At 53.5% G+C, this 21,043-nt stretch overlaps 1 protein-coding gene across 7 annotated transcripts in view; it reads right to left on the reverse strand.

The window, feature by feature from the left end:
- Positions 1 to 1,463: 1,463 nt before the first annotated feature.
- The window catches only part of TBC1D14 (TBC1 domain family member 14), a 129,828-nt gene continuing 110,248 nt past the window's right edge, over positions 1,464 to 21,043 (reverse strand). For 4 of the 7 annotated variants that reach the window (XM_033213669.1, XM_033213674.1, XM_033213673.1 and 1 more), the window contains 3 exons: positions 20,690 to 20,799; positions 10,936 to 11,194; positions 1,466 to 4,225 (listed from right to left, as the gene is read on the reverse strand). In XM_033213669.1, coding sequence (XP_033069560.1) covers positions 4,160 to 4,225; positions 10,936 to 11,194; positions 20,690 to 20,799 — 435 coding nt within the window. In that variant the 3' untranslated portion in view covers positions 1,466 to 4,159. Of the gene's footprint in view, positions 4,226 to 10,935; positions 11,195 to 20,689; positions 20,800 to 21,043 lie in introns of all 7 variants that reach the window. The other 3 variants (XM_033213671.1, XM_033213670.1, XR_004437795.1) reach the window with 2 other exon arrangements.

The following is a 21,043-nucleotide window of genomic DNA, read 5'->3' on the forward strand; positions in this document are numbered from 1 at the left end:
TCCAGGCCCCACCCCAGGCCTTGCACTTGGAGTTGAGGTCAGCCCTACAAGAACAAGGCTCTCAGAGGCCCCTTCCCCTAAGGGTGTTCCTGAAAAGGGCTTGGGAGTCACAAGGCTGGAGTGTGAAACCCAGTTCTGACTGCTGTCCCGGTCTGCGCACATCCTTCCCTGCATCTCATCTTTTTTTTTTCTTGAGACGGAGCATTGCTCTGTTGCCAGGCTGGAGTGCAGTGGCACGATCTCCAACCTCTGCCTCCTGGGTTCAGGCGATTCTCCTGCCTCAGCCTTGCAAGTAGCTGGGATTACAGGCATGCGTCACCACGCCCAGCTAATTTATTTATTTATTTATTATTTTGAGATGGAGTCTTGCTCTGTCACCCAGACTGGAGTGCAATGGCGCGATCTCGGTTCACTGCAAGTTCCGCCTCCCGGGTTCATGCCATTCTCCTGCCTCAGCCTCCCACGTAGCTGGGACTACAGGTGCCCACCACCACGCCCGGCTAATTTTTTTTTGTATTTTTAGTACAGACAGGGTTTCACCACGTTCGCCAGGATGGTCTCGATCTCCTGACCTCGTGATCCGCCCGCCTCGGCCTCTCAAAGTGCTGGGATTACAGGCGTGAGCCACCGCGCCCGGCCGTGTCTCATCTTTGCAATGGGGCAATAGCCCTGTCTTCCACAGAGCAGCTGCGGAGATGAGATCACTCACAGGCAGCACTTGGCCCAGCGCCTGGCGTGGCTGTGACTGCTGCCACCATCACGCCTGTGGCCTGTCCTCTCACCACAGCCTGCAGAGAACGCAGAGGAGATAACAGTGGAGGAGAGCAGCCACTGAGGGAGAGGCTGGAGAGTAAGCAGCAGCATCTGCTCCGAGGAGAGGGCTGTGGAGCACATGTAAGGATTCTCCTGGGAGCAAGGGGCCAGATGAGAAAGCTGCCCTAGGCTCTGCTGCGCCAGCCGGGAGCCTCCTGCCTCAGGAAGCGGAGCGATGCCCACCCACATGGCGGGCCCTGCACTGCCCAGTTCTCAGCGGCTTCATGGAGCCTTCCACCGCACAGCCACAGGCACCTGAGATGACACCACTGACCTGCACCTCATGCCACCCCACTGCCCGCTGGGGAGACAGACCTTAGTGCCTGGTTCACGGGCTTCTGAGAAGGTTCTGAAGGGAACATGGAGAGCCCCTGGTCCTGTGGCTGGCACAGAGTAAGCACCAGCTGGATGCCAGGAAGGGTGCTGCAGGACCAGGAAGGAGTAGTGGGTAGGGGCTGGCTCGAGATGGGGTGCAAGGGTGCGGCTCCCTCCAACCTGCAAGGGGCACACTCAACCCTCTAATCCCCTCACTCAGCGACCACTGCACCATCCTGTTGCTAACCAGCCTGACAAGTGCGTCTTAAGATATTCAAACAGCATCGTGCTCAAAGTGAGAACTTCAACTTTAAACAAACGATGGTGAACGTAAGTAACAATTTTACATTGACTTTTATTTAATAAAACCACATATTTACAATTCAAAAAAGTCCTACTTTGATACACTTTACTAAATAAAATTAAAAGGTTAACTGTACAAGCAATTAAAACATGATATGTAGTAGCAAGTGTTATCAGGAGTTTTCAGCAAACTATTTAAAATAGTCAAAAATTGAGCTGTTAAAAAGTACCTTCTGAAGTGAACGCCATTTCTAAATGGGATCCCAAGGCCTGGTGGGAGAGGCAGCCTCCCTCTACCGGGCAGGCTGGACAACGGTCCCCGCGCTGAAGTCTTAGACTCTGAGAGTCAACAGCATGTGAAGTGGAGCATGCAGACCGCTGGAGGGGCAGCATGTCAATGTCTCGTTTCCAGTTTACCTAAACCACACACAGAAGCAGCCTCTGTGGCAAGGTGCTTAGTGACCCTGGTTGGGGACTCAGAACTTTAGAACTTTCTGGCCTCTGAAGGACTCATGAAACTGGCGAGACCTCACATGACCCCTGAACAGGTCATACAAGCCTCTTCTGAACTGAGATTGGGAAGGTGCTCCACGCCGGCATGGGATCCTGTTCAGAAGCGGAATGCATGGTAGTGCTCTCCGGACAGACTCACGTGAAACTGCTTCACCAGGAACACAAAGGGCTGGGCGCTGAAGACACAGGAAGATCCCCAGCGGCCATCTGAACACACTGCACAAGGCCCTTTGCCACGTCACCTTCTGTACGACTTAAGGAACATCTTTATGTACAGTAAGAAAATATATACATCTTTAAGGAACGGAACGCCCATATCATGGAACAAAAATAAGTACATCTGCGAGGACGACAGCACGCAGGCCTCAGGCGGCCTCTCCCACAGGCCCAGCTCAGTCCAGATTACATTCAACATCTTGATGTCAGGAAATGGCTCTGTCTGGAGGCCCCCGGGACCCCGTGAAGCCAGGAAGACTCCTCCAAGAGGAGGTGAGTCAGCATTTAAAGGCCGAGGCAGGAAGTGGTCTCCACCATGCTCTGCAGCCTCCCTGGAGATTCAGCTGAGCTGTAAGGGCAGAGTCCGGGAAACGGGACACGTGGTAGTGCTGGGAAGGAGGGCACGGGACAGCCACTGGCTCAGCAACTTGCTCCTGTGCGTAGAGGAGCCTTAGCGGCTATGGCAGACATAGAAAGTCCAGAAAACGAATGCCAGCTCGGCTTTCCTTCCCCAGCCCCCGGCCCAAGGCTGTTACAAGCTATACAGACAGAGCCAAAGAGCCCTCAACATCAGAAATGAGATCAGCCTGGGGGCATCCCCTGGGGTGGGAAGTGTGGCTGAGAAGGGCCGTGGAGTGCAGACCACCCCAAGGCACCACACAGGTATGCATGACTCACCAAGCCTGTGACTGGGTCCACAGCATGCTCCCCAGGACCAGCCTGCCAGCAGACCGCCACGTGGGCCCTGCTTCCAGACACTGGTCTGTCCTGTAGACTGCGCAGCTGCGAAACGGTTCACTTCTGTGATTTTGGATAACCAAAATCTTCAAACAAAGTTCTACAATTAGTCAAGGAAAAGACAGTACAAAAACTTTGCCAGCGACCCTGGGAAAGTCAGCTAACATGGGGAGGTTGGTGGTACAGTATGAGCATCTGACGAGATTGTCTGGGCTGTTAGACGTGTTTGCTCGCTTCTCCGTCTGTACGACGGGTCATGAAGCCCACGTTCTAAAGTCAAAGTGTGAGGGACTCACTGGCACTTAGGATGGGTCCAGCTGTGCAGGGCTCAAAGGCAGAGAGGAGCCACTGCGGGCACAAAGGGCCACCTCCCCCACATGTGCTGTTCTGGGCTGCTGCCCCGGCCTCCACTAAACAGGCCGGTGGGAGAGGATCCAGCCACACATCGCTCTCTCTCCTGTTTTACTTACAGGGGGCTGATTCCACTCGGTGTTCTCTCCGCTTTTAAGCCTGTCTCTATTGCCACAGGGCTTCCTCGCAAATAGCTCCTCCTCTCGAACTTTCCACCTCTGCGGGACAGATGCCAGGGAGCAGTCTCCCAGAGCGCAGCCCACTGGAGCCCACGTGTGCACCTGCAGCCTGTGCACTGTGACCGTCTCAAGGCAACATGGCCCAATGCTCACCTGCAGGCTGGGTCGATGCCCAGGTATCCGCGGGCACACATCAGTGGCTATCCTCAGAGAGCCCCTGTTCCTTTAATGCTATCTTTGGTAGGTGAGTTCTAGAAACATGACCCCCAGCTCTGGAAAGATTATCTCAGTAACTCAGTGATCCCTTTCTTATCGAAAACATGTAAGCACGAGCCAAAGCATCTCAAGTCTCTCAAATAACACATCTCATGCATCCTGGCTAAGACTGTAACATACTTCCCAGTAGTTGAATAGAAGCATTACAACTTAATTAGCTTTTGCTGAAATAAAGGAGTGGGGGTGAGCCACTGCCCATCGTTCAACCGTGCAGCAGATGCAGTGGCTGGCTGTGGTCCACGGGAGTTCATCCTTCCACTGAGCTGCTTAAGGCTAAGCCTTGGTTTAATTCTTTAAGAGTTTTTGTGTTTGTTTTGTTTAAGGCCAACTCCAGTGTTAGGAATCAAACTTGAAGAGTGCCCGCTCTTCTCAGCTGCCCGGGTGTCAGTCTGAAACAACAGAGGGCCGGCGGCGTGGGGTCTGCTTGGTGCCGAGTGCGAGTTCCCGCTGCAGCCTCAGTGTCGGAGGGACGGACTTCCCTTCTCCATTTCCCGGCTGTCTTTCTGCAATGCAGTCAGTACCTAGGATTCACAGGGAAGACAGCTGAGGTTAACTGACCACGCACACAGATCCTGATGGCAGTGGTGCAGAGACAGCAGCAGCCTCCTAACAGGGTCCCCCGGCTCCCCACTTCCACGGCCTCCAGCCCTCTGGGGTCTTCCACACCTGCGTCTGGCGTGGTCTTTCCAACATGGACACCTGACCATGCCCTGTGGCCTAGTGAGCTAGCTATACTCCTTCCAGCCAGCCACAGAATCCACGTCAACGCAGAGCTGTGGGCCTCACTGGGGTCTTGCAGTGGCCACCCAGGAAGCCCAGGCCTGAACGCTAGGATACTAATGAGCCCCGTGCCCATCCCGCTGCACTCCTGCCACCCTGTTCCTCCTCTACCAGGAAGCATCCCTCCTGTGAAGGCCTCAAGGCGCTGGCTCCTCTTGCCTGCCTTCCTGAGATGGCCCAGAGCCTGCTCCCTCCTCTGTTCTCACAGTTCTTGGTCAACACCCTTCTTTTTTTCTTTTTTTTTTTGAGATGGAGTCTTGCTCTGTCAGCCAGGCTGGAGTAGAGTGGCGCGATCTCGGCTTACTGTAATTTCCGACCCCTGGGTTCAAGAGATTCTTCTGCCTCAATCTCCTGAGTAGCTAGGACTACAGAGGTGTGCCACCACGCCCGGCTAACTTTTGTATTTTTAGTAGAGACAGGGTTTCACCGTATTGGCCAGAGTGGTCTTCAACTCCTGACCTCGTGATCCACCCGCCTTGGCCTACCAAAGTGCTGGGATTACAGACTTGAGCCACCACGCCAAGCCAACACCCTTCTTTTAAAAAATATTCCATGCCATCGTGGCTGCCTAGCAATTACAGCAACACTAACAGGCTCCACGCCAGGCAGAGCACTCTGCCAGCACTTCACACACAGCGCCCGCTTAGCCCACGCGACAAACGCCGGAAGGCCCCGACATAAGGGGCCTGAACAATGGACATGTACGGAAGTGACATGCTCCAAGTCCAAGGGCGAAACCAAGAGAATCTTGGGAACACAGTGCTACCGGCCTGGGGCCAGGAACTATGCCACTTTGAGTCACAAATTTCAAAGTAAAACATTTTGGTTTCAAGTAAGATGCAGATAAGGAATAATGGCAGATAAAGTCCCCCTGCATCTCGAAGTAAATGGGGTTGCTGGCTCAACATAAACATTTAGTCATTTTGAAAAAACTCATGGCTGGGCATGGTGGCTCATGCCTGCAATCCCAGCACTTTGGGAGGCCAAGCCAGGAAGATCACCTGGGCCCAGGAGTTTGAGACCAACTTCAGCAACAAAAAAGGAAACAAATCTCTACAAAAACAAACAAACAAACAAACATTGCCCGGGTGTCATGGCACATGCCTGCAGTTCCAGCTACTTGGGAGACTGAGGTGGAAAAATTGCTTGAGACCCAGAGGTTGAGGCTGCAGTGAGCTGTGATTGCACCACTGCACTTCAGTCTCGGCAATGGGAGTGAGACTGTCTCAAAAAAAAAAAAAAAAAAAAAAGAAGGAAAAAGAAAAAGAAAGCTCACCAGTGTCTTAACCTTAAACACAGGATTTGACAGAAATGTGCATGGACCACAAGTCCCAAGAGACCTGGAACTGTATAAAAGTCACTGATGCCTGGGCCGGGCGCGGTGGCTCACGCCTATAATCCCAGTACTTTGGGAGGCTAAGGCAGGTGGATCACGAGGTCAGGAGTTCGAGACCAGCCTGGCCAACATGGTGAAACCCCGGCTCTACTAACAATACAAAAATTAGCTGGGCATGGAGGCATGCGCCTGTAATCTCAGCTACTCAAGAGGCTGGGGCAAGAGAATCCCTTGAACCCGGGAGGCGGAGGTTGCAGTGAGCTGAGATCGCGCCACTGCACTGTAGCCTGGGCAATAGGGCAAGACTCTGTACGTTACTGATGTCCAAAACCGCCACCCCACATCCATCATCAGACTAACTCCTATCATCATCCCGTTAATAACAATGTCCTACGGTCAATAATCTGACCCAGTTTTAACCAATAGTTTTTACCTAGTCCCTAAAATGCAAAGATCAAAATGGCTAATCTGGGTTTAATCCTTTCCTGTGTATGTGGGTGTGCAGTGTGTGGATGTGCAGGGAGTGACCTGCACCTGTACATGGGTGTGTATGTGCATGTGGGGTGATGTGTGTGGGTGTGATGTGAGGGTGGCGTGTGTGGGGGTGTGATGTGTGCGTGAGGGTGTGATGTGTGCGTGTGGCTGTGATGTGAGGGTGGTGTGTCTGAGGGTGTGATAGGTGCATGTGAAGGGTGACCTGTAGGTGTGTGTGTGGGTATGCAATGTGTAGGTGTGTGACGTGTGCATGTGTGTGGGTGTGTGGGGGGGTGATGTGTGATGTGTAAGGGTTGATCTATGTGTTGGGGTGGGCAATGTGTGTGTGTGGGGTGATCTGTGTATGTGTGATTGTGGGTGACTGGGTGGGCAATGTGTGTGCGTGGGGGTGATCTGTGTGGGTATGACTGTGGGGTGACTGTGTATTTACGAGTGTGTGATGTGTGTGGGGGGTGACTATGTGTGGGTGTGTGACGTGTGGGGGAGTGATTGTGGGTGTGTGACGTGTGTGGGGGTGATTGTGTGGGTGTGTGATATGTGTGGGGTGATTGGGTGTGTGAATGTGGGGTGTGTGCAGGGGTGTGATGTGTGTGGGGTGTGTGTGCGGGGGTGTGATGTGTGTGGGGTGTGTGCGGGGTGTGATGTGTGTGGGGTGTGTGCGGGGTGTGATGTGTGTGGGGTGTGTGCGGGGGGTGATGTGTGTGGGGTGATTGTGTGAGGGGGTGTGATGTGTGTGGGGTTGTGTGCGGGGGGTGTGATGTGTGTGGGGTGTGTGCGGGGGTGTGATGTGTGTGGGGTGTGTGGGAGTGTGATGTGTGTGGGGTGATTGCGGGGGTGTGATGTGCAGGGGGGTGTGATGTGTGGGGGGTGACTGTGTGGATGTGTGACGTGTGGGGGAGTGATTGTGGGTGTGTGACATGTGTGGGGGTGATTGTGTGGGTGTGTGATGTGTGGGGTGATCGTGTGTGGGTGTGGAGTGATTGTGTGCAGGTGTGATGTGTGTGTGGTGTGTGTGCGGGGGTGTGATGTGTGTGGGGTGTGTGCGGGGGTGTGATGTGTGTGGGGTGTGTGTGCGGGGTGTGATGTGTGTGGGGTGTGTGCGGGGGTGTGATGTGTGTGGGGTGTGTGTGCGGGGGTGTGATGTGTGTGGGGTGTGTGCGGGGGTGTGATGTGTGTGGGGTGTGTGCGGGGTGTGATGTGTGTGGGGTGTGTGCGGGGGTGTGATGTGTGTGGGGTGTGTGTGGGGGTGTGATGTGTGTGGGGTGATTGTGTGAGGGGGTGTGATGTGTGGGGGTGATTGTGTGTGGGGGTGTGTGTGGGGTGTGATGTGTGTGGGGTGATTGTGTGAGGGGGGGTGATGTGTGTGGGGTGTGTGCGGGGTGTGATGTGTGTGGGGTGTGTGCGGGGGTGTGATGTGTGTGGGTGTGTGCGGGGGGTGATGTGTGTGGGTGTGTGTGCGGGGGTGTGATGTGTGGTGGGGTGTGTGTGGGGGGTGATGTGTGTGGGGTGATGTGTGAGGGGGTGTGATGTGTGTGGGGTGTGTGCGGGTGTGTGTGGTGTGGGGTGTGTGCGGGGTGTGATGTGTGTGGGGGTGTGATGTGTTGGGGTGATTGAGGGGGTGAGATGTGTGGGGAGTGATTGTGTGTGTGGGGGTGTGATTGTGTGGGGGTGTGTGTGCGGGTGTGTGTGGGGGTGTGGGGTGATTGTGTGCGGGGTGGTGATGTGGTGGGGTGTGTGCGGGGGTGTGATGTGTGTGGGGGTGTGCGGGGGTGTGATGTGTGGGGGTGGTTGTGTGCGGGGTGTGATGTGTGTGGGATGTGTGCGGGGGTGTGTGTGTGGGGGTGTGTGCGGGGGTGGATGTGTGGGGGTGTGTGTGCGGGGGTGTGATGTGTGGGGTGATCGTGTGTGGGTGTGTGGTGTGGGGTGATTGTGTGCGGGTGTGATGTGTGTGCGGTGTGTGTGGGGGTGTGGGGTGATTGGGTGTGTGATGTGTGGGGGGTGAAATGTGTGTTGGGGTGGTTGTGTGCGGGTGTGTGGTGTGTGCGGGGTGGTTGTGTGCGGGTGTGTGGTGTGTGCGGGGTGGTTGTGTGCGGGTGTGTGGTGTGTGCGGGGTGGTTGTGTGCGGGTGTGTGGTGTGTGCGGGTGTGTGTGGTGTGTGTGTGGGTGTGTGTGCGGGTGTGTGTGGTGTGTGCGGGGTGGTGTGTGGGGGTGTGGTGTGTGTGTGGGGTGGTTGTGTGCGGTGTGGTGGTGTGTGTGGGGTGGTTGTGTGCGGGTGTGTGGTGTGTGTGGGGTGGTTGTGTGCGGGTGTGCGGGGTGGTTGTGTGCGGGTGTGTGGTGTGTGTGGGGTGGTTGTGTGCGGGTGTGTGGTGTGTGTGGGGTGGTTGTGTGCGGGTGTGTGGTGTGTGTGGGGTGGTTGTGTGCGGGTGTGTGATGTGTGTGGGGTGGTTGTGTGCGGGTGTGTGATGTGTGTGGGGTGATTGATGTGTGAGGTGATTGTGGGTGTGACTGCGTGGGGTGAATGTGTGGTGTGTGGTGATTGTGTATGTGTGAGTCTGCAATGTGTGTGGGGTGACTATGGGTATGTGAGGTGTGGGGAGTGACTGTGTGACAAACTATAAAGCCATTTATGACATCTGAATTTGACAACTGGATATCTAATGACAGGAAGGAGTTAGTAACAGTATTGCAGTTATGTTAAAAGAGGATGTGTATGATTGGGGGTGATCCGTGTGTGTGTGGGCGGTGATTGTGTGGGCGGTGATTGTGTATGTGGGGGTATGTGATGTGTGTGGGGGGTGACTGTGTGTGGGTGAGGTGTGGGTGGTGACTGGGTGTGCGATGTGTGCATGGAGTTGATCCGTGTCTGTGTGTGGGGTGACTGTGTACGTATAGGTGTGTGATGTGTGTGGGGAGTGATGTACGTATACGCCATAAAACTCTCCCCTAGTGGAAAATGTTACAGGACAAATGACCTGTTTTTTTGTTTTTTTTTTTGAGATGGAGTCTCACTCTATTGCCCAGGCTGGTGTGCAGTGGCGTGATCTCGGCTCACTGCAACCTCTGCTGCCCAGGTTTAAGCAATTCTCCTGCCTCAGCCTCCCGAGTAGCTCAGATTGCAGGCGCCTGCCACCATGCCCAGCTAATTTTTGTAGTTTTTGTAGAGACAGGGTCTCACTATGTTGCCCAGGATGGTCTCAAACTCCTAGGCTCTAGTGATCCCCCAACCTTGGCCTCCCAAAGTGCTGGGATTACAGGTGTGAGCCACTGTGCCTGGCCTAAATGACTTGTTTTCTTTGACAAATAAAGGCAAGCAAGAGAGGGCTAAAAAGTGAGAAGTGACATGGCATAAATACTACAGAGGCTTAACAGAGCTTTCAACCAATCACAAGGCATGGACTTATTTAGATCTTGATTCCAGCGAACTATAAAGCCATTTATGACATCTGAATTTGACAACTGCATATCGGATGACAGGAAGGAGTTAGAAGCTGAGTGGTAACGCTATTGCAGTTACATTAAAAGAGCCCATATGGTTCAGCAATCGCTAACACCAACAGGTGTTAGGGTACCTGGGACTCGCTTTAACATGGTGGGGAGGGGAGAGGTGGGAAGCAGCTCCAACAGCGGCTGTGCCTCCACAGTCACTGACGCTGGAGGGCAGGCATGTGGGGTGTGTTATTTTACGTTATTCTATTTTTGTAAATATTTTAAATCTTCCATTAATTAAAAAAAAAAGTTAAATCAAGAACAGACATTTCGGGGGGCTGAGGTGGGATGGTCACTTGAGCCTGGGAGGCAAAAGCTGCACTCCAGCCTGGATGACACAGCGAGACCCAGTCTCAAAACAAAGAAATCCCCCAGGCATGGTGTAACATACAGAAAAGTAAAAGTCTTCATAGACGTCAATCAACAAGGACTTCAAACCAATGCTGAGCATATGCAGGATCAAGAACCCAGACTGGTTTTCTTCCTTTTAGTATGACGAAGACTCGGAACAGAAAATGCAGGTCAATCCCACTGGGGACAGGACATAACAGGGATGCCTGGAGGGGAGCCGAGGGACATGGACTGTCTGCACCGCTGCTCAGGGCACGTAGTCCAGAGAGGGCACAGCAGTGCATGGGAAGGCCCAGGAGGGACCCGTGCCCTCCTCTCTGGGCCTCCCTTTGTTGTAAGAGAGGCATAACCCCACTTTCTTCTCGAGGGTGCACACAAAAGCCTGCCACAGGGCATGGCCACGGGGCTCAGTAAGTGGGTCCACTTTGCTTTCTGTCTCTGGCATTATTTTTTTAAAAAGTGGGGGACGTGGCTTATAAAATACTTTCTAACATGTAAAGAGCGCCATAATGGTAAAAGTGCTGACCCTCCCAACATCACTGCAGAAGAGGTGGGAAGGCTTTCATTATCCACACCCCATCCAGTTGACAGAAACCTGAAGAGGAGGCGACCTGCCAAGACGCCCTGTGGCACAGCCACGTCTCCACCCGGCCCCCCTCACTTCCAGCCTGGGACCTCCTTCAAAGGGGCTATGTCCTCAGACAGCACTTAATGTAGGGTCCTCCCTGAGCGCGCCGCTTGCCAGCTACGCTGTGGGAAGCCAAGAACACAAAGCCCGCTGACCTGGGTCCACTTCTTGTTTCGGCTTTGCATCTGGATCGTGGCGATGGAGGCAAACAGCTCCTCGGCAGGCAGGTCCTCGGGCAGCCGGGTCAGGAACTGGGCCATGTGGATGAAGTCCATCTTGGTCAGGATGTCCTCGAACAGCTTCAGGATGCCCAGGGCCGTGCGGAAGAGGAACTCTTCCCCATCGCGACAGAACACGTCCCAGATACGACAGGCCAAGTCGAGGGGCAGAGATTTACTGTATAAGGTAAAGATCCTAGGGGGGAAATTTGGAATTTTTCAGGTTTTGAATCTTAACAAAGAAAGAACACTGAATTCCGGTCGGATTCCATGAAAAACACTCCCCTAGTCACTTCCAGGCAACAGCTGGGGCCGGGGCCAGGCCTGCACTCACACCGAAGGGCAATTCTGACATCGCACAGGACACAGCACCATCAGCTTCCACACAGAATCATGCAGCACACAGCTTCCCAATGACTGACAGCAATGACTCCTGCCTGCGAGGAATATGTGCTGAGCCCCTGCTGTGTGCTCACGCTGTAGGGCAGGCATTTTGTCTTAGGGACCGCCGTACCCCGCGCCACCCACGAGCAAATGTCCGGTAGGTGCTCCTCCTGGCTATGGGGCTCAACTCAGGCACCACTGCACAGGTTCCCCTTGCCCTGGGAGCAGGCATGAGGCTCCTTCCTCCTCTGGGCGCCCACAGGCTCCTGGTCCCCAGCCTGGAGCTCACCACAGCACACCCCAGCTCCGCATCTAGTGCCCTGTCTGGCAATCTCTGCTGAATTCCAATGTCCTGTCGGTGGCAGGACTGCCCAGTGTTCCTGGCTCTCAAAACCTGCCCAACACTGACAGTGCTCGGTACAGGTGGGGATCCCCATCTCCACTCCTCGTGGAGGACCCCTCTTCCAGGGTTCAGTAGTTCCTGTGCTGGCACAGAGACAGTGCTGGGCCCACGCAGCCCCTGAACTGCAGGCACTGGACTCGGCCTGAGGGGCTGACTCGGTCAGGAGGTCAGGCCACTAAAGCTTCCACAGTGTGACTCTGACTTTCCCAAAGCAGATTCCACCGAAAACCCCGCACACTGGTCAACCTGTTCACAAGCCTCAGGGGCATGGGTTTCGGTCCACAGCGGACTCTGCCGAGGGGGTGCTCCACTAGACGCAGCCTGTCCTCCAGGTCCCAAGGACCTGCAGTTATGGACGTGCATTGCACAGAACCTGCAGCTCCTAGATGACAGCAGGAATGTTCTGGGCTGTCCCTCGTCAGAACCTTCTAACAGTAAGAGTCGAGGAAGGCCTAAAAATCTAGACTTCATTCAACTCAGAGGAGGGAATGGAAAGCTGGATGCCAGGGAAAACTCGCACCCAGAGGAACAACAGAAGCTGGGGGCGCACCGGGCGCTGTGTGCTATGCGGGCCCCTCTAGAAGGACACCCCATGTGCCAGGAAATGCCCAGGAGAGGGGCTCTCTCGCCTCACTACACCTGAGGGAACCACGCCTCAGGACAACAGCTAAACGGACCCAGGTCTCACCACCAGTAAGTCCAGAGCCAGACTCTGAACCTGACTCCAACGCCCACGTTCTGATGTCTGAGCCTCAGCACATACTGTAAGGAAGCAACACCGTCATGGGCTTGGTAGGAAGAAGCTTGATTCTAAAACCACAAGCCTTCAGCCCAAGCTTCTTGCTATTTTCAAAACCAGAAAACCATTTCACCACCTGGGCTAGAAGGTGCAGTTCAAGAAAGAGTAAACAGACCTTTTGTTTCCTTAGTCTAGAGAATATTCTCAATTGTACCTGGACAGCATGCTTGTTAACACTGAGAAAGTGCAGGCGAGTCCACCCGGCCTGCACGGCTATCTCTGTGTGCCCGCTCACACACGGAAATCAGACTCCCCCTACATCTGCTAAAAAGCAGAGTCCTGAGGAAAAAACGGATGGGGAAAGATGACAATGTTTTGCGTTTTGTTTTTTTTTCCTTGAGACAGGGTCTCGCTCTGTCGCCCAGGCTGGAGTGCAGTGGTGGCGTGATTTCGGCTCACTGCAACCTCCACCTCCCAAGGTTCAAGCAATTCTCTGCCTCAGCCTCCCAAGTAGCTGGGATTACAGGCACCCACCACCACACTCGGCTAATTTTTGTATTTTTAGTAGAGATGGGGTTTCACCATCTTGGCCAGGCTGGTCTTGAACTCCTGACCTCGTAATCCACCCACCTTGGCCTCCCAAAGTGCTGGGATTACAGACGTGAGCCACCATGCCCAGCCAAAACGATGGTTTTCATATAGTTTATACACATACATATTTTATATATATATATATATATATAGTCAGATAGTGTTTATAGCAAAGAGAACAAAAAGAACAAGAAATTTCTACAACATAATATTCTTTCCCCCCCGCCCAAGCCCAAATTGTTCTTTTTTTATTTAACATGATATTCTTAAGCTGATGATTTATGTGTGAGTCTCCATAAATTACTCTAGACAGGTAATGAACTTTATAAAATTAAGTCACCACCAGAATGACCCAGAATGCCATCCACGACGCCCATGATGCCCCTGCTCTGCATTTCCATGAGACAAATCCATTTCCAACCCCATGAGCTTCCACCTCCTGGCCACGCTCACTGCTGACACCGTGCTGCGACCATGCTTGGCTCCTCACTATAGCCTCTGTCCCCTGCAGGCTCTTTCCACATGCTGTGTGTCACTATTTCTTGGAAGGTCATTTCCTGACCCTCAGGCTGGACCAAGTTTCCTTGAAACATTCCCGCTGCACTGCACGCACCCCCCTTCATGAGGCCCTGGCATTCTTCATCTTCCTTTACACTGAGCCAGTGAAGGGACACTCCTGACACTCCTGGACACTCTCCTCTGCCTCGCACACCCTCCTGCATCTTCTGGGCCTTGCAGGCTCTGGCCGGCGTCTCAGCAGGCAGCTCCCAGGCCCTCTGCCCCAGTCAGGGCTGCCCCATGGCCTCTCTAGCCCCTGGGCTCCACTCCAAGAGCTCCGGACTGTCCTCACCCACTTCTGTCCCCTGCTCCAGGCTACAAGTGTCTCAAGGGCAGAGACCCTGCCCCACAGTCTTGAACTGAGGCTCCTCTTCTCCCATTCTCTCCTCCCACTGCTCAGGGGTGCTCCCACATCATTACCAGGAGCTTCCAAATGTGGGCTGTATTTTAAACCAGGAGCTTCCAAATACGCGCTGTATTTAAATTTAGATTCGAAAGCCAGCCGTGAACAGGCCACTGAAGGGGGACACCAGGCTCTGTTCTGGCCCCACAGAAGCCCTGCCATGGGATCAGAACCGCTTGGAACAAGGGGTCTCCTGTCCACACAGCCCTCCTGGTTCAAGCCCTCCTGGTTCAAGGCCCACCTTCCCCCGCTGCCCTCAGGCTCACAGCGGCAGGACGGGAGGGGCCCTTGGCCTTCCCAGAGACGGTTCAGTGCTCCTCCCACAATGGGAAGAGAGGATTCAAGGGTTTTTCTCTCCCAGAAGATGTTTATGGTTTCCCTTCGACCGCTGCGTATTATCGTGTTGTAGATCAAAAATGGTATTTTTTTAAAGTAAAAAATAAAACTACGTTTCTAAAAGTTAAAAAAAAAAAAAAACTAATTTCAAGTACAACTTCAACGAATGCAAAATAACATAATTCTTCTCCTTTTTTTGTTAAGACAGGGTCTCAGTGTGTCGCCCAGGCCAGAGTGCAGTTGCACAATCACAGCTCACTGCAACCTAGCTCAGGTGATCCTCCCACCTCAGCCTCCTGAGTAGCTGGGACTACAGGCACACACTACCACACGGGCTAATTTTTAATTTATTTGTAGAGATAGGGTCTCGCTATGTTGCCCAGACTAGTCTTGAACTCCTGGGCTAAAATGATCCTGTCACCTCAGCCTCCCAAAGCGCTAGGACTATAGGCATCATCAGCCACCACACCCAGCCCACAATGATCTATTTCTACGTTGCTAAACAAATGAAGCGTCTGAAGTGTCTCTCAGCTTAGAAAAGACCCCAGACAAAAGGTGCATATCTATTTCTCTCATGATACGCATGGGAGGAAAGGGGCAGTTTTTGCTGATGTGTCTTCACAACTTCCAGAAACTTCTTACCTAGCCAGGTCTGTTCCACCTGCTTGTCTGAGCTTGCTAGAGGCAAGGAAGCGCCATGGGGTAAGGAAGAGGCAGTTCAGGGCCGCTGTGAAGGAGGAAGGCAGCGTCCACGGAGCACAACTGTCCTCTGCCCTGCCTGCTAATGAGGGCCCGGGGCTGCACACAACAGCAAGCGCTCGCTTCATATGTTTTTACAGGGACTATTCAACTGAATCCTTGTTACAACCCCAAGAGGAGGTACAATCGTCTTTTCCAGAGTCCTCCCTAACCTGAGCCCAGCGGGGTTCACATACCCACCTCTGTGCCCCGGAGTCCTCCCCAACCTGAGCCCAGCGGGGTTCACTATCCACCTCTGTGCCCCGGAGTCCTCCCCAACCTGAGCCCAGCGGGGTTCACTATCCACCTCTGTGCCCCGGAGTCCTCCCCAACCTGAGCCCAGCGGGGTTCACTATCCACCTCTGTGCCCCGGAGTCCTCCCCACGCTGAGCCCAGCGGGGTTCACATACCCACCTCTGTGCCCCACAGTCCTCCCCACCCTGAGCCCAGCGGGGTTCACATACCCACCTCTGTGCCCCACAGTCCCGCCCACCCTGAGCCCAGCGGGGTTCACATACCCACCTCTGTGTCCCAGAGTCCTCCCCACCCTGAGGCCAGCAGGGTTCACATACCCACCTCTGTGTCCCAGGGTCCCGCCCACCCTGAGCCCAGCGGGGTTCACTATCCACCTCTGTGTCCCAGGGTCCCGCCCACCCTGAGCCCAGAGGGGTTCACTATCCACCTCTGTGTCCCAGGGTCCTCCCCACCCTGAGCCCAGAGGTGTTCCGGTTTTTCTATCCCAGCACTTGGCAGGGGCCAGCAGACGTGAAGTAAATATCGTGAGCACCGCGTTGAGAATGCGGGCTCCCACTTCAGCCAGGCTAGGGTGTGCCCACAACACACAGGCTATGCCCCTCCCTGCAAGTCCCCAGCGTAGGCAGGTGACACTCCTCCCTCCTCCAGAGGCCCATAAAGACCCAGCCTATGCCAGACGTGCTCAGCAAGATGCTCCCGGCTCCTAAGGCGCTCTTGGGGCAACCTGTACCCCAGAAGTGAAGAGCCAGAGATGACCCAAGTGCAAGAGGCAGTGGAAACAGAAACCTCCCAACAGTCACTCCCTTTTGAACCTTTCCCTTTAAGGTAGAAACTTGAGGCAATGACAGGATCTCCAAGGATCATTAAACATCATTTCAGAAGTGCTAACCGGAACGTGGAATGCAGTCCCTGCTTCCTCTGCTAGCTCGAGATTGTTTATTATAAAGCCCACTCACCCCTCTAGCTAATTCTGCCGCTGGACGGCAATAGGAAGTATTTTCAGAAGTGAAATGACCTAAAGTCAGTCATCCTACAAAATGTAGATCCTTGACAGCTGAAACACTGAAAACTCCGTAGGAAGACGAGACAGCTGAGGGCCCCTGCTCTGACCGCGTGCCTCATCGTGGGGAGTAGCAAGCCGCAACTAAAGAAGGGCCAGGAAGGTGGTGTTCGCAGGAAAGCGAATCCTCAGCCCTGACTCCTCACGAGCTACTGGTTAGGCAGTGTACAGGGTACACCGGAGGAGGGACAGGCACCCGACTTTAAGCCCAGGAAGGCGATGCTCAGGCACAGACACATTCTTTGACCTAGGAACACTGAGCCGGGCATGGGGCCAGGGACTGGGAACACAGAGATCACTCTTGAAGCTTTACCACAGGGACAGCAACCAACAGTGGGCACCCTCGGAGTGTGGGTGGAGCTGGGGCGGTGGGAAGCAGGCTTGGTTTGCAGGCAGTGTGGCAGGACAGGAGATTTTTCTGACCCCAGGTGTAGCCATTTTAATGTACCCACTCAGGCCACCCAGGAGGCTGAGCTGGCCACACCCACAGGCCCCTCAGTCCCTGCCGCGAGCAGGAGGAAGGCTCTCTTGCCCAGGCAGTTAGCTGCTGAGCCCTGGAACTCAGCATGCTTTATACCCCACCAGGCACAGTGCAGCCCCACCATGTGGAGGCAGGCCCGGCTGTGATGGGTGTGGACGTGGCTCTGGGAAAGGTGGCCTGATGCAGCAGAAAAAGCAAAGGCCCGAAGGCAGACCAACCTGGACCTCACACCATGGCTGTGACATTGAGAAGTGGGTCTCAGTGACTTCTTCTGTGCCCAGAAATAGGTACACCTGGCTCCTGAACACTGAAGACCACAGTGACCAGTGCTTCTGAAATGGCAGCTTCTAGGACAGGTCCTATGTAAAGTCTGTTCTTCCCCTTTGCTTCCTCCCCACTGCCCACCCTATTTCTGATCTGACCTTTCACCTAACTGTCAGCACTCAACAAGGAGCCTGAATCACTGCGGACCACCAATAAATGCTGACTGACTCAGGGAATAAATCATGAATACATGGCTTTCCTGTGCTTAGCTCAACTTAAATATTTACCAAGGCCTTTCTATACGCCTAACCCTGTACTGGAACTGCAAATACAGACTGTATCCTAGCTGGTGCTTATCCTAGAACACAGTCAGCACTTTTAGAATAAGGCCTGTGGAGGCTTCATCAAAGCACAGTGGACAGCATTCACAACCAGCTCACAGCACAAAGGCCTCAGCAGTGAAAACCCTTACCGTTTCCTTTTCATTTACTCCGTCTCACTGCTCATTAGACAGTCCAGCCCGTGTTCGACACTCAACACGATGGTCTTGTCTCTGGAACCTGAACTATGGGACCCATCTTATGGCTGACACTGCCTTACACAAACCCCCTTAAAAAGGACTCTAAGGGAAAGTGCACAGCTCTAGAGCCGGGTAGACCTGAGTCTGAACTCCAGCTCTGCATTTGGCTGGCATCAGGACCTTGGCCAAGGCACTCTGCCTCTCTGAGCCTGTTTTATTTGTTTTTTTGTTTTGCAGAGAGAGGCTCACTCTGTCGTCCAGGCTGAAGTGCAGTGGTGTGATCTTGGTTCACTGCAACCTCTGCCTCCTGGGTTGAAATGCTTCTTGTGCCTCCGCCTCCTGAGTAGCTGGGATTATAGGCACGTGCCACCATGCCCGGCCAACTACTGTATTTTAGTAGAGACGGGGTTTCGCCCTGTTGGTCAGGCTGGTCTTGAACTCCTGAAGTCAAGTGATCTGCCCGCCTCAGCCTCCCAAAGTGCTGGGATTACAGACATGAGCCAGTGCACCCGGCCCTGAGCCTCAGTTTTTTTCATCTATAAAACACAAGTGTTACACTGCACTTGGAGAGGTTGTTCCAAGGGTTCAAAGATAGCATGTGTGAGAAGCACTCGAGTCAATAAATGTGGGCGCCCTTTGTCTTTGCCCCTACATGGATTACAACCATCTTTAGGCTGGGACAGAAGCAGACAGCAATATTCTCCAGGCCTGTACTTTTCACACTGCCAGGCATGACCCAGCCAACAGCCAGTGGATGGTGGAGGCAACGAAAGCAGATTATCCCTAGCATTTTTTGGAATAAATAGAACAGAGTACAGTATTTCAGAAGGCTTCACACAGGCAGGGTTAGGTACTGGGTCATGAAACCACTGTTCCCAGCACATATACGTGTTAAGTTTCTGCACACATTGGGTCACAATTTAAAACGCATTTCCTTTTGCGAGTAAAGGTGGGGAAAGTTTGAAAGACACTACTGACTTTCTGCCTAGAATCCTAAGAAGCTAATCAGAAGCCCTAAAACAGATAAGGGAGAAGCTGAAGGCTCAGGTCCTGCTTGGATGCTCTCCCGCCCTTCAGTACCGCAGGCTCTGGCCAGGAATCTGAGGGCAGGGCTCACAGTCAAATGAACACGGTGGGGCGGCCTGTGCAGGAGCTTCGTGTTCACAGGTGTGAAGAAAATCACCATTTGCTGAATAAAGGTGTCCTTTGAAGCGGGCCCTAAACACTTCTATCCAGCACAGCCAGGCGGGCCAGCCCAGCATCCCCACCAGGGCTGCTCACAGTCCCATGTTCCCTGTCCTCAGTCACCAGTGCCTTGTGGCGTCAGCTACAAGATTCAACCTCCAAACCCCTCGGCCTTCACGGCAAAGGTCAGCAGAGTGAAAACCGTCCAGGGTTTAGGACGGAAGCAATACACCAAGAATCCCAAAGGTATATTCTTAAGGGCACAGACAAGTCTGCTTCAGCTAAGGGGTCAGCTTCCTTTCAAACGATACTTGAATTTTTACCTTCCCTTCTGCTGAAGAAAGTGGGCAAAGACAAAACCAGACCAGCCAGCTCTCTGTCCACAGTGGCTGTACATTTACCGTATGATTTAGTGGAATATGCCTTTCTGGTCGAACAGTACCTTCTTTGCTTCTGCAGAGCCCCTTCCGAGTCGGGTGGCGCCGCACGGTCACCCGGCAGCACCGTGTGGGGTGAATCACTGCAGTCTCCAGATAAGGAACCAGGAGCTCAGAAGGGCTTCACAGCCTTCCCCACGGCCACAAGGCAATAATGGGAGAAGCTGGGTTTGGGCTGGGGCTGCTGGATCCCGGAGGCACCCTCTTCCCACCGCATGACCTGAGAGGCTGCTCCCTTCCACGCACAGGTCTCCCAGCCCTCTTACCTGGCCCTCAAACACGGTGCTCTCCGGGCTAACAGCCACACTCCATCCTCAGCAGCCCCTTCCACCACGGCATGAAGACCTGCCTGGCCTACTGCTGCTGCGTAGACCTCTCAGAATCCTCGTATCTGTCTGTCTCAGGATGCCTCTACTTACATGTCCCGCAGGCACCTCAAAATCACCCGTCTGAAGACAAATCCACTAACTGCCCTGGCCAAATCTTCTCCCTTTGTCTTTGGTCTCAGCTGAAGGCATCAGCAAACCCCTTTCCCAACTCGCAGTCAGGAACTGACCAGATTCTCGACATACCCACAGTATTTCCACGGGGCCTTCTCTCCACCTACCTCGGCTTTTTCCCCCTTAAGTTGTCTCTCTGTTCCCAGACTCTCCTGCCTCCCAGGTAACTTAAAACTCACAGCTGGATGTGCCCCACCCTCATCATAAGCAGCAGCCTCTGCCACTCCCCCGGCCCCGCAATCCTGCCCAAGCTCCAGAGCTCAGGTCTAAGAGCCACCATGACCCGGCCTCCCAACCTCATCACCTGCGGTCCTCTGCCCTTTACTTTCAGCCTCTACCCCACTGGACGTGGCTAGTGCCCGCTGACTCTGGAATGGCACATGTGCTGGTCACCTTCACTCCATGTACTCCGACCCCTGCACTGGGTCCGGGACCTCCTGCCTTCCAAGACAGCACTCATCTCACGTGGACAGTGCCCACGGACACACGTGTCTCCCACAAGCCAGGAGTTCCTGACAGGCAAGCGCTGGCCTTGCTCCTCAGGCCACCTCTATACCCGGCGAGAGCCTGCACAGACCTGGTGCTTGGTCCTTTTAAGGAACGGACAGCACTCTGGAAACAAACAGGCCCAAGATACCATCTCTCGCCTTGAGGGAATTCAGGAGGGCCAGGCGGAGGCACTGATGGAAACAGAACTCAGGGGCAGGGACATCAGGCAAGGCTGGAGAGCAGGACATGAGGATTCAGCCAGGCCGTGAAGAATTGGGCAGAGAAGAGAGTGAAGAACAGGCAAGGGCTGAGAAATGCTGTGAAAACAGAGGGAAAAGCCAGTCTTACCAATCAATTAGGTAGATATCTGGAGTTAGGTTGTTCTTCTTGAAATGGGCAAACAATTTCGGCAAATTTTCTTCAAAGAATACCTCAAATGCAGCAAAATAAGTCAACATCTAGGGAGATAATATGAAATTTACTCAGAAACTATCTGCACAAGTTTCCAGTTTACAAAAAAAGTCAATATATGTATATCTTTAGATTCTAACAATTACCTTCTTACGTAACTACTAATACATTTTGAATGGCAACTTACTGTAGGTACTATACAAATTATAAACAAGTACTATTTCTAATCTTCACAACAATATCAATGGCTACACTTCACCTTCTTCAATTCATAGAAAAGGGAACTGAAAC

Source organism: Trachypithecus francoisi, unplaced genomic scaffold (assembly GCF_009764315.1).
Source record: "Trachypithecus francoisi isolate TF-2019V2 unplaced genomic scaffold, Tfra_2.0 Lachesis_group1, whole genome shotgun sequence".
Lineage (NCBI taxonomy): Eukaryota > Metazoa > Chordata > Mammalia > Primates > Cercopithecidae > Trachypithecus > Trachypithecus francoisi.